The 12,956-nt window shown below is 38.1% G+C and overlaps 2 protein-coding genes across 4 annotated transcripts in view; one reads left to right on the forward strand and one right to left on the reverse strand.

Moving 5' to 3' along the window:
- Window positions 1–5,058: 5,058 nt before the first annotated feature.
- On the reverse strand, window positions 5,059–9,726 carry ackr3b (atypical chemokine receptor 3b). 2 transcript variants are annotated; one of them, XM_056233592.1, is made up of 3 exons: window positions 9,569–9,726; window positions 5,236–6,412; window positions 5,059–5,142 (listed from the first exon to the last, which is right to left on the reverse strand). In XM_056233592.1, the coding sequence occupies exon 2, from the start codon at window positions 6,362–6,364 to the stop codon at window positions 5,276–5,278; it is 1,089 nt and encodes a 362-aa protein (XP_056089567.1). In that variant the 5' UTR covers window positions 6,365–6,412; window positions 9,569–9,726; the 3' UTR covers window positions 5,059–5,142; window positions 5,236–5,275. The 2 variants fall into 2 exon arrangements, with proteins under 2 accessions (XP_056089567.1, XP_056089566.1); XM_056233591.1 differs by having other exon boundaries at window positions 5,139–6,412.
- A 2,858-nt stretch (window positions 9,727–12,584) lies between these two features.
- iqca1 (IQ motif containing with AAA domain 1) overlaps window positions 12,585–12,956 on the forward strand; it is a 51,716-nt gene continuing 51,344 nt past the window's right edge. For both annotated transcript variants that reach the window (XM_056233562.1, XM_056233563.1), the window contains exon 1: window positions 12,585–12,856. In XM_056233562.1, coding sequence (XP_056089537.1) covers window positions 12,846–12,856 — 11 coding nt within the window. In that variant the 5' untranslated portion in view covers window positions 12,585–12,845. The remainder of the gene's footprint in view (window positions 12,857–12,956) is intronic.

The raw sequence follows: 12,956 nt of genomic DNA on the forward strand, positions 1-12,956 counted from the left end.
AATTTGTTAAATTTGAATTAACATGAATGATGAATTAACAATTGACAACAATCTACTATAATGATAAGTTATAAATATACTATTGCTCATTAAAGTTCATTGATAATACATTAACTCAACTCATGTTCACTTATAGTACTTAAACTCTTAAAAGATGTTAAGAGATAATAACAAACACAATAATAGATGCTTTAAAAGTATGGTTCATTATTATATATATAAGGTGGCATCTGCAAACAAGATGAGAGCTTTTCACTGAGCTAATTTTTCTTAGCCACTTTTTCCAATTATTTTTAACCTGCTTGTCTCAAGGTCATTTTTCAAGGACAATTGAACTCAGTTCCCCTCAAGTTCACAAATATATACATTTATGTTTTTAGTTGTCCATATCCTATACTTGGTTGTGAGTGGCTGTTTGGGTGTGCGACGGTGGATTTATTGTCCATTGTATCACACATTATAGGATAATTTCAATATGAATGAAATCCGTGGCTGCATTTAAACCATGCAGAGAATCTCTGACTATGTCTTGAGCTTTCAGAACACAAATGCACCGTGTCTTGGAGGCCAGAGTAAGTCCTTTTCCTCATGCTTAAATTCAGCCGTGTTTTTTTTTTTTTTCTGCCAAAGGCTCGAGCCACATGCTACGGGTCTCCTGTGAACTCTTTTTCTCCACATAACAACAGCAGTGCCCCTGCCCTTCACTCAAACTCAGACTCCACCCACACGTCTGTCAGCGACATGAGCAGCCCCCGCTTTCCTTTTATACATCTAGGCAGTAGGCACATACTCAGAGAACAGTCTCAGTGCTCAAAGCCTGCTGCTTATATTCATTGGCATTGTGAATGCTGAGTTATTCACAGGAAATGGTTAAGTGCAGAATTGTGACATAAATGAACCATAAATGAATGTCTGATCATGTTGTATGTTGCTGTTCAGCTGCTGGGTCAAATTTGTATTCTGTTTTCAAAAATGAGATCATCAGTGCATATTAGACAGTATGTCGGAATCATGGCCAAGCGTGTTGGTGCAAATCATTCAAAGTGTGAAGATATTCTTATGTCAACACCCAGAAGTCAGGAGTTCTACATTTCTTAAAGGGGTCCTATTATGCTTTTGTACATATTCAACTTTCTTTAGCATGTTATGTTGAAGGTTGAGCATGAAAAGGGTCTGCAAAGTTACAAAGGGAGTTAATCTCTATATCAGTAAGCATTGTTTCTGAACTACTGAAAACGCTCGATTGCAGTCTTGAGTTTTCTTCCGGGAATGTAAATGTTACAATATTTTTCATTTAAATAATTCCCACCCAATGCATAAAAAGGGGACGAGGCCTGGTTGAGTTGCATTAGTTGTGTGTTGAAACTTGAGGTTATGGTAAGAAGTGTAACATTTCTAAAAACACGCTCGAAATGGTAGACCAATCACAAGACACTGGTCCAGCCGACCAATCAGAGAACATTGTGCTTTTCAAAAGGAGGGGCTTCATAGAGACTACAACTAAACAGAGATTTACAGAAAGACTATACTGTCAGGTAAAGAGGTGCTGCAATAATCTACAATATGTGAAAAAACTTTTTTTAACATTCAAGCATGAAATCCTATTCTAGTAGACCCCCAAAAACAAAATCAAGGGCATAATAGGTCCTCTTTAAGGTGTGGTCACAAATTTCAGTGACATTTCACAGGCAAAAAAAAAAGGTCCATTGTCTAATTGTCAATAGCGTAGCGACGTATAAAACACAGCTCACACCGCAGTCACTTTCAAAACTAGCAGCTTTTTGTTGGTCAGTGTGGTGAATTTACTTGGCCAAATTGAAAATGAGGGAAATCTATATGGGGAACATTTTTTGCCTCACACAAACGCACGATAGCACAGATTCTTATTGGAATGACTGTATTTTGCTAGCAAACCTTCGCTGAGCAATAGTAAATGTTACCGCACCTTTTCTGTAATGTTCTTTTTCAAGACATCAACATTTTTCTACTGGGGAAATCAGTGTAGCGGAGAGTTATTATTGTATCAAAGGTTAAAACTGTTGGGGAAGAGAAATGACTCTCATTTGTTTCCACATCCACTGCTTAAAAACCCTAGGGGGGAATAGTGTCTCGCTCTTTTTTCATGTCTCATATTCGATTTCTCTTTATTCCATTTTCTTTTTACTCCTCGTTCTCCAAAGTTCATTCTTCCTTGTTCCTCATTTAAAACGCCTAAACAGAGTGAAACTACATAGTAACTGATACTGTGGTTGCATGCAAATTTTGTATAAATAACCCAGGAAAGGAACTTGTGCGTCATCTCCTTTATTGCATGTTGCTGTAAGTGTATCTGATGCCCAGAGAAAAATAATTCATTGTAATGAATTTCTTCCCATCATTGTTCTTCTGCCAAAGCAACCCTTCTCTTTTCAGCAAGGACTGAAAATTATGTGGACCTCCATATCCGCTTTTGCCCGCATCCTTCCAGATCATTTTGTCCTCTCCATCTCCCCCTGTCTCTCAACTTTGATTGGTTCAGCATCTCGGCCCAATCAGAAAAAGCTCGGCCCGCACACAAACCATGTGAAATTGAACTTGTGGTCTCATTACCAAACAATAGGATTGAAGCGAGAGTTAGTGCAGCGTTACAGGCCAAACACAGTGTAGTGGTTGAATGGCCCATTAGCTTCTCTCACAGGGTGGTTCCCAGCAGGGTTTATTAATGACCTTAGAGTGCTAATGACCTTTCAGTCTTCACTTTCTCTCTACCTGTAAACTGATCCACCGAAAGCGACTCTATTGTCTGATTCTCAGGGCTCTCTGTATCACGCTCTCTCTCTCTCTTTCTGTCTCTCTCTCTCTCTCTCTCACTTGTGCCATTCTTTATGGCAAAGCGTTACCATTGCCACCTTTCTTTGATTAAGAGGAGCTCAGGGAATATCCCATGTGATAAATCACAGTATTGACAGAAAAACATACACATTCTCAATTAGTCTGACCTTTGGAGAGGTGTTCTCCTGTATCACTCAGCAGAAACTGAAGTCCAGACAGCAACAGAGTTTGACAGAATCCTTATCTTACCTAAGTTTAAAGCAATTGATAAATGTTAGTCTGGAAGGAGTGTCAATAATATCATAAAGATTTTTAGATTTATTTTTAGAACAAACTCTAAATTTGAAGAATTCATAGCATTATGAGATTAATGTCATACTAATTGCCATTAAAACATTTTTGTGGCACTGACAACAGGAGAAAAACTGATTTTCCTCACAGAAAATATCTATTTCTTCAAAGTCTAACAGAAATGAAGATGCCATGACAGGTCATAAATTTTATTGTATAGTGTCACACACCAGCACCTGTAGTCTGTCTTCACTCTCATGATCCATCCTTACAGATGTTGAAATCACAATTGGGTATAAATACAGCTGTCTTCCAGGAGGATGTGAAAGAAAACTCACTAGAAATCTAGATCATTTTGGAGAGTGGAAACCTCCAAGTGAGATACGTGGTATTCTGAAATGTCTGGACCAGAAAAATGTGTCTGCACCAAGAACCTTCCGTCTTTTCATTACATGTATTAAGCAATACTGCTCAAATCACAGACTTGAGCGCATAAACAGGTCAGGTTATGATACATTATTTATTTTGATGCAGGGGATTCCCAAGTTAAGGTCCTCTTCTTTCAAAACATTAAAGTTGTTGTGAAAATCATAAATTGGTGCTTCATTTTTTTTACGGGAGAGAATAAGCCTTGTCATTTTCTGAGGACTTTCCAAGGGAAGAGTAATAATGCCTTCTCTAATTTGCACTGTCTAGAAGCCCAGTCACAGGGAACTACACAGGGTAGGCTATATTTGAAACAAACACCTGGAACTTCTTCAGAACTACAAAGGCGAAGGAGAGAAAACGGGCTCCTGAAACAGTTGGTATGGATTAAACAAACTTCCCTTCTCTCTGAGCTGAACTCACTGAAGATGTAGAACGAGCCGGACCCCCCTGGAGATTTAAGTACACACACCCGCACATATACGCAGCCGTACCCATATGAACCATGCCCACGGGCTCATTGAGTAATGTCTGCTCATCATGGCAATATAAGCCATATGGTCAGATGTAAATACTCAACATCTTTACTTTGATCATGTATAGGTCTGAATGTAGTTCTAAATTAAATAAAAAAATATAAATGCATATGGTTTACTTTAGAAATTCATACAACTACAACTAGTATTATGATTTGATAAGACTTTCTAGTAATGTTTAATTCATTAAAATTAATTAATGCATTATGTATTTTCAAATAATCCATTATCCTAATATAGGTTTGTTCTTCAAAATCAGTAATACATTATGAGTAATAAATGTATTACTAATACATTTATAACATTTAAATTTCTATAAATTAACATTAGTTGATGTATTATGGACAAACATCAAGTTAACATTAACCCTAAATTAACAAATGCTGTAAACAGGTTTATTGTTAATCAATCTAATGTATTGAATAGTGTAAATAAACACTGTTGTAAAATGTTAATGATCTTGCAAATAAGTAACACATGTTCTCAAAAGATACAAGACATAAAATAATTATTAAGCTAATGCTTAAATAGTGAGTGCTCATGGGTTGATTTGTAATCAAACAAAACAAAAATATTCAAGAGAATTCCAAAAGATGTATATATCTTTTATTTCAACGGCACATTTTTATGTCAGACAATATTACAAAACACTGAACATACACACTGAGTATATAAATATAATTTTATTTACAAAACATTTACAAATGCAGCTAGCATTGTTCTTGAAATTTACAATGTGTGGGTTTTCAACATCCTCCTCCAATTTTACCAGACATAACTGTACATTACACATTGTGTATGAAAATGTGATCTTTAGTCTTTCCGGCAGATGTACGAAAGCCACTGATAAGTGGAGAACGGATTATATGAGTCTCTCTGTGGCTCCAGGACAGGGAGGGACCTTTTCCACCAATTTCACTGACACAAAAGCCTAGCTAGACTTTCAAGGCTAATATGCTTACAAATCAAATCAATACAAGTGCTTTCTCAATACATCTATAACTGTCATAATAATGTACAAAAAGCATAAATATTCATCTGTTTATAAAGATTAAGCAAATTATATGTGTACAAAGTTGTTCCACTATTTTACAAAACCTCAAATTGTGCTATGCCTCAAGAACTCAAAGTACAGAGAGATTTACATGACTGTTCCCTGTTTATCTCTGAGCTTTGCAGAGCTGGTGTTGATCAACACCATCATAGAACGTTCATAATGGTCCCTGGTTCTCCACAGCGGAGTATTCAGTCTCAGACACGTGCGAGGCATCGATGAGCCTAGCGAGGCCAGTTTTGGTAGAGTACTTGAAGATGAAGGCTTTCATGAGGTCGTAGCGGTAGTTCTTGTTGATGAAGTTGTAGATGATGGGGTTCAAGCAGCAGTGAAGGAGGGAGAACCACTGAGTGAGATGCAGTGCTGCATAGAGAGCATTCTCCAGAGTGCAGTTGAAGGGCAGCACGTTGAGAAAGGCTAATGTGTCAAGCAGTAGAGCTCCATGGTAGGGCACCCAACACACTAGAAAGACCACAATGTAGGTGAAGACGAGGCGACGGCTGATGCGACGTTCCTGGTCAGCTGAGGGTTGGATGGTACCGGCCAAGAGGACGTAGAACACAGCAATTATAGGGAAGGGAATGGCAAAGCCGAGCATGAAGAAACTCATTTGGATGCCAACTGTCCACTCCTTAGTGGTGTCTGCTGGGAAAACAGACTTACATACTATGCTGTCTGAATACCTGGATTTCTCAGCCTGAAGGAAGTATGTTTCAGGGAGGGCGGCAAAGAGTGCCAGCAGCCAAACGCCCACACAGATTAGCTGTCTGGTCCTTCTCTTCTTCTGACTGGGACCGTCTCCAAAAAGTTTCACGGACAGGTAGCGGTCCACACTCATGCATGTAAGGAAAAAGATACTGCTAAAAAGGTTGACACTGAAGATCAGGTGTGTAATTTTACACATGGCATCACCAAAAGGCCAGTGGCCGAGTTGAAGCAGAGAACTAATGGAGACCGGAAGAGTGGCCACTACGCAGAGGTCAGCGATGGCTAGGTTGAGGATATACAGGTGAGTCTCGTAACGTTTCCGCTCAGATCGCACGTTCACCCACACCACCAGAGCATTGGCGGCGAGGCCGATGATGAAGAGGAAGATGTAGAGCACAGAGAGGGCGTAGAGCAATGCCTTCTGGCTGAAGGTGCTGTGACACACTTCCACGTGGGAGACATTATCGTCAAGAGTTGAGAAGTTTAGGTCGCCCAGTGCATCCAAAATGTCATTGAAGTCATTCACGTTCACACTCATATTGCCACGTCTTTGTTATTGCCGCTATTGGGACACAACGGCTGTGACCTGAAACAAAAAGAGAGCCACTGTTATGACACGTAGACAGAAAAAAAAACACAAACGGGACCAATTAAACTCAGAGGGACAGAAAAATTTAAAACAAAGAACGTTTATTTATAAAACACACATAATCTGAAACATGTCGAACACACCAGGATCCCTTGTCAGAGGGCAGGACCTTGTACTGTTTAAGAGGATTTTTTCCCCCAAAATAATTCAGTGCATGGGTTTATTTCCCAGGCTTACTGGACTGCGCTTAATTTAAGAATAAATTTAAATGGTCACAAACTCAAAGAGGGAAGGGACAATGAGTCAAATAAGGGTGTCCACGTTTAATAAAAAGAAAATCTATATTTAAAATATGTTCCAAATTCTTAGAAATGTGCTTAATCATGAAAATTTTCCATTTAATGACTCTAAAAATGTAATGTGGTGTAACCATCAAGCAAAAAGTAATACAATTTTTCTTTCACCTTGAATACATGTAATTGTACACATCTTAATCGCTATTTTCAAAAACCTTTCTAAATATAATTCTCAATGTAAAGTTTATTATTTCAAATATTAGGGATATCTTATTCACAAATATTATATTTTTGTGGAGTCGCACCACATGACATTGTACAATATGAACCACCCTTGTCTTGTCTTAAAAAGGTCAAATGTTCTGATGTTTAAGAAATGTATTGACCTTAAACATACAGTCATGAACATCTACACGTTCACGTTTCTGCACATTGGCTGCACCACGCTCTCTATGACTGATTTAGCGGACAAAGGTTTTGCAAATAACATTGAGCCGTGAAGCAGTTTTGTTCCGAATTTATTTTAGTGTTACTTCATTGTATTGACTGTAATAAAAGTGATTCAGTGCTCAAAGGCTGTGCTGTGCTGCTTTGCTGAACATAAGGACTAAATGCCTGGCAGCAATACTCAAGATGGTTGAGCAAAAGGTTATTGGCAGACCTCAGTTGTCATGCAGTGACCTAGTGAAAAGCTAAGTAGTTATTCATGGCAAATTAAGGCATTACAAAAAAGTTCAGCACAACCAACAGGCCAGACGAGTGAGTACAATGATAGAGAGCAGAGTGTAACTCTCCTGAAGGCATCAGAGAAAGACTAATGCCTGTTAGAAGTGAGATAAGTCATAGAAAGAGGGGAGGATGGGCGGCTGCTGCTCCCTCTGCGACACAGAGGGGTGAAAGGTTCTTTTCTCAAAATGATATGCTCAGCTTGAGGACTGGATGCCAGGCTTTGAACTGACAAAAGCTAAAGAGAACAGAGAACCACCAGACTGGCGCTGTGTCAGAGTTTTTACCGTTTACACATTCTCAAAGACAGATGTACACACATCTCTAATCACACTGTTTTGATCTTCAACCCCCAGGGTTTGCAGAATAGAAAAAAACACTGGCACACTTAAGCATGCTTTTTAAAACTAAAAGTTTGTGCAGTGGAGCAGAAATGATAAACACAGTTATGCTCTTTCACATTTATTAAGTAAACATGGAGAATATTAAACAAAATATCTGTTTACAATTGGCCTGGCGTAAAAAAAAAGAAAGAAAAAAGATACAACTATAAACTTGTTGTGTTTAGCTAAAGAACCATCAAGTGATAGAATGAGTTTAGGCTTGTTTATTTTCATTCCAAATCAACCCACGGTTCTGACCCTTGAACACGGTTAGCGCCTGACCTTAATTTCATTAAAAGAAATATGAGAAGAGACACAGCTGCTCTTAATGCATCCTGTGATCCTTACTGCAAGATCCTCAATCGCCTCCAAAACAAAGACTTATTTTACAGCTTTCCACTCTGACATCATTAGACTAGAGACAGAGAGGGCAGCGTAAACCTCTGACCTGATTTACCAGGTGCAATTGAAAAAATCAGGTGCCATAAAATGTGATGGTCCATTACAGACGGCCCCAAGCACCACCATCACGTCCCCCAGCCTTGTTGTAAAACTGTTGCGTTTACACTGCTCAAACACAGCGGCCCCCTCACCTGATCTCCCGGCCCCAGGCATCAAGCACACTTGCCCGCACAAAGACTTAGCTGTGCGGACACAGCGACTCTCCGTGCAGCCCCCTCCTTCCCCTTCTCTCTCTCTCTCTCACTTGAAGTCTTGAAGTTCCCTTGAAACTCAGTATTGTTTCACTCAAAAGTGTTTTGCAAGCATGAAATAAGGGAATTATCAGTCATGGTTAAAAGAATGAAATCTTGACTGTACTGAATGTGAGTGGGGGTAAAAAATTGAACAACAATACAAGGAGTAAAACAAATCTTTGAAATTGAAAACATGCTGATCATGAAACTGGAAGGAAACTCTACCAAGGGAATTTAAATAAATTAGTCCCACATAACATAATGAGTAGCAGCCCAAGTGTGGACTGAATAAAAAACAGAAATATGTTTTTATATAAATATTAATATGTTTCTGTTTATAAATAGACATAATAATGTTAATTTAAATCAAATAATGTAAGAAGCCTGAGTCAACATTTTCAGAAGGGGAGAGTTTCAGTTTAAGTACTGCATTATTTAAAACCACCTTTGGTCCCAAATTAAAAAAAATAATAATAACAATTATACGCGACTTCACTGTAGGCTACCTCAGTCAACAAACAACCTCAGTATTTACATGAATGGATTCACAGGAACTGATTCTTGCTCCAGAAAACAAAAAAGACCGAAAGAGTCTCGAAAGAGACGAGAGAGAAAAAAGAGTCCCTTTACCTGACCCTGTACACACAATAATGCATCCTACTCTTAAAATGTGCATTTAAATTAATTTATTCTAAAACAGCATTCATTAGCCTAAATATAATCGGATATCACGTTGGTAGCCTAGGCTATTAGAGTGACAAATCCGCGGGATTGGACATTTCCACGCCACCATCTGAGAGTTTGGGGCTCGGTAAATTTGTTAAAGAGATATTTTTAAGTAGGCTACCTTAACTTTCTAAGTGTAAAATTAGGGAAAGTTACTTGAGGTTTTAAGACCGCATTTAACACTGATATCTTGTAACACCTTATATCATTAGTTTTAAGTTTACCATGGTCCGGTACGAGTAGGCTATGGAAAAGGTTGCATTTCAAAACTAAAATCTCTCACACAATCACGTGCACACACAGACAAGACATTACAAATTAACTTACAATCCTTGTGGTCTGTTTTGGTGCTCCTAGACTTTTAAACGTAGCCTTTGGTATCGAGATTCCGATGCCTGGAGAAAATGTTAAAGTCTTGTGGTTATCCGTACGAGAGGATGGCGTGATTGTCCCTCTGCGCTCTGACTGCACTTGCTGATATAGTGCTGCGAGCAACGCCTACCGAACGCTATCGGAAAAGTGAATCACTTAAAGTTTCTGTCCAACAACAATGTGAATAGCGGACGTGGGACACATCGGATTTCCACTCCCATTTTAAACAGCGATATAAACAAAAAAGACTGTTCCGATATAAAAATACGCCTTTGTGTTTTGTTTTCGCACGAGAGTTGTTTGGAGAAATCAAAGGAGCATATCCATGCGAAAGTTTCATTGAGGAGTGGACTTTCACAGTTTCACGGGCTGAAATGTGCTTCATGTAATATTCTCAAGATATAAACACTCTTTGCACTATTCAATGTAACACTTTATAACTATCATTAATGCTGTAACAATATTGCTAACACATCATTTCCTATCTTATCATTCCATTCAAAGAGTTTAAAATATCTTATAGATCATAGCCTGATAGCCTATATTCAAATTGGAATGATCTGTTAAGCATTAGCTATGGTTTGTTAGCTAATGACTAAATTAGACTATTATAATACACTTATTACATCATATTACCGGTAAAAGGACTAGTGCCCTATTAATTTAATTTTAAACGTTTGATTTTTAGTTGCTTCAGGGTAAAGTTTTTTTTTATAAAATGTATCTTGCACCATGCTGTAAGTAGTAGCAGGTGAATGTTGTTTTGTTGTTTTTCCAGTGTTCCATTCTTTTTGCATCCTCTTGGCAATCCCTCAAAGACTTCCAAGCAGTTTGCTAAATTTAGGCATGAGGAAGCTCACCTGTTCCGAATTTTCAGCTGGCCTCTGTTTAGCTTTATATTTTCTGGATAACGGCCAGTGCCTATTGTATGTGGCTTGTAAAAGTGGAAACTGAAATTAAGCATGCCTAACGATATCAATGAAATCTTGATGAGATAAATTGTTCAGAGAAGTGATGGATTTGATTGTATACGCATAAGAGATAAGCCAGATTAATGCAACTGTAATCACGACACGGAAAGTGTAAAGACTTTGCCAGCATTATTTTTTAATTGCGATAATAATTTGGACGGAGATGGATCAATGTGCTTGCTTATGCATGTAAACATATGAAATCAGTTGGAACACCTGCCTGAACAATACACATCATTTGGGGAGCCACCCCTGAAATGGGGAAATAAACTTTGAGCATAACAGTTTCCACATTAAAAGCAACTTCACACAAGACTCAATAACGATAGGTCAATGCTCTCTGTTTGAAGATTCTGACCATGCAGCGTGGAAACCATCAGGTCTTTTTGTGAGAAGCATGCATAGAAATCCAGCAGTTGAAAGACATTTGGTTTTAGTTAGGGGCGTAGGCTGGTAAACTGAGACATGTTCCAAATTAAAGATTGTTAAAATGGTCTTTCCATCTTATTAAGTTTTCACTTGAGTCTGTTTTTTTTTTTTTTTTTGTGTGTCTGGAAAGGAGAGGTTTTCACAAAAGAACACTGGTTTTGGATTAGAATGCTTATGGGGTGTCTATAAAACAAAACATTTCTTGACAACCTCATTGTTGACAGTTTTATTAACAAACTTCTATCAACTGCAAGTAGCTCTTCACTTCCCATCATGCGTAAGGGATCATCCCAGCAAACAGGGAAGATTCAGAACTTTGGCTAACGTTCTATAGCATGGTTCTCTAGGCCTATATGAACAAATGTTCTGCAGTAAAAAAAAATTTTTTTCAAATGATCTGGTCTTTAATGTATGTTATTTTGTTCATAGAGCATTTTTAATTGGACATTTATCTAACAAGCCTTACCAAAGTAGCCTATCTATGAGTAGCCTACATTCTAAAGTAACTTTCACAAAATATTTGCTTAATGATCAAATGGAAGAAAAAAACATTTTTTATAAAAACATTTAAAAAATTGACACTTTGAACGTTCGGAGAACATTTAGGGGCCGTTTACCCACACTGTTTTCAACTAAAAACTACGCGTTTTGACCATTCATTTACACACGACAACTGGGTTTTGGGGGCCTGGAAACGCAAACTTTTGAACATGGGTTTTAAAGTGCAAGTTTTTGAAAACGATATCGTTATCTTGCATAAACTTCGAAAACGCAAATTTGTGAAAACGACGACGTCATGTCATGCGTATTATGTGTTCAGTCTATAGGCAAGTAGTTTTTCTTTATAGTAAATTACCTGGCAGCATAATACAGCATTTTAATCATTTTCGAGGGTGAATGGGGATAATTTAAAAAACGTTGTCGTCTGTACGCGAAAAATGCCAAAGAAAAACGTAGGCCTTTGAAATAACGTTTTCATAACTTAAGCAAAACGTTCTTGAACATATTTTTGTTAGATGGGAAATAACCAACACTCTTTTAAAAACTATTATCCATGGCAGGACCACCAGGAAGGTAGGGAGACAAGGACAAATGATGCATCCATTCATTGATAAATAAATTTCACACTGCACTTCCATAGTCTGCATTTACACCTGCCCACATGGTCCATAGGCTATTGAATTCAAACAATATGTCATAGAGATACATGCAAATGAATATAGCTTACTTACAAAATCAAAATGACAACAAATATTTCAAAACATGCTGCTTCAGAAAGACTCTTCCAAATAGCTTTGTTAACAAATGGCCGAATAGCATTAATACATTGAATGAGCTCAGCAACGCAAGCGTGGTGTTGTGTTGTTTTGCATAGCGGGATGCCAAACTAAAGCTTGTTAGTAACAGAGACTTGACATGCTTATCGGATAAGATAAGAAAACGATGAAAATGACCGACTAGAGCTCTCATTATGTGTTAGAATCGCATTATGTGTTATAGTTAAGTTGATAGAGTATTGTATTCTGCGTTTAACTGGTTGCATAAATGCCCCCTGCTCTGTCTCAGAAGCAGTGAAGAGGCTTTGATCTCGTTGCCATAGCTGTCAGAAGCTCTGCGCAAACCGCAGCCTGTCTGGCGCGAGACTCGTCCAACTCTAGTTAAAAATGGTTAACTAATGAATAATCAAGACTTACTGCTTGGATGCCTTACTTCGCTTCGTTTAACTATTTTAGTTTCGAAAGCGGCGGCTTGCAATTTTGTTTTTCCACTGATATTCAAATAGCCTACAGCACGTTCTAAACTAAACTCTGTAGCGCGTGGAATCACTAAAGATGTCGCAGAGGTGAGTATGACTGCCCTTTTTACCTTGTGCACTTTAGTGCGAAACGGGAATGTTGATGTGATGCCAAAATACCATAGCGTTATTAACGAAAACCGTGTAA

This window comes from Rhinichthys klamathensis, unplaced genomic scaffold (assembly GCF_029890125.1).
Source record: "Rhinichthys klamathensis goyatoka isolate OS25496 unplaced genomic scaffold, OSU_Roscu_1.1 h1tg000372l_1, whole genome shotgun sequence".
NCBI classification, from domain to species: domain Eukaryota; kingdom Metazoa; phylum Chordata; class Actinopteri; order Cypriniformes; family Leuciscidae; genus Rhinichthys; species Rhinichthys klamathensis.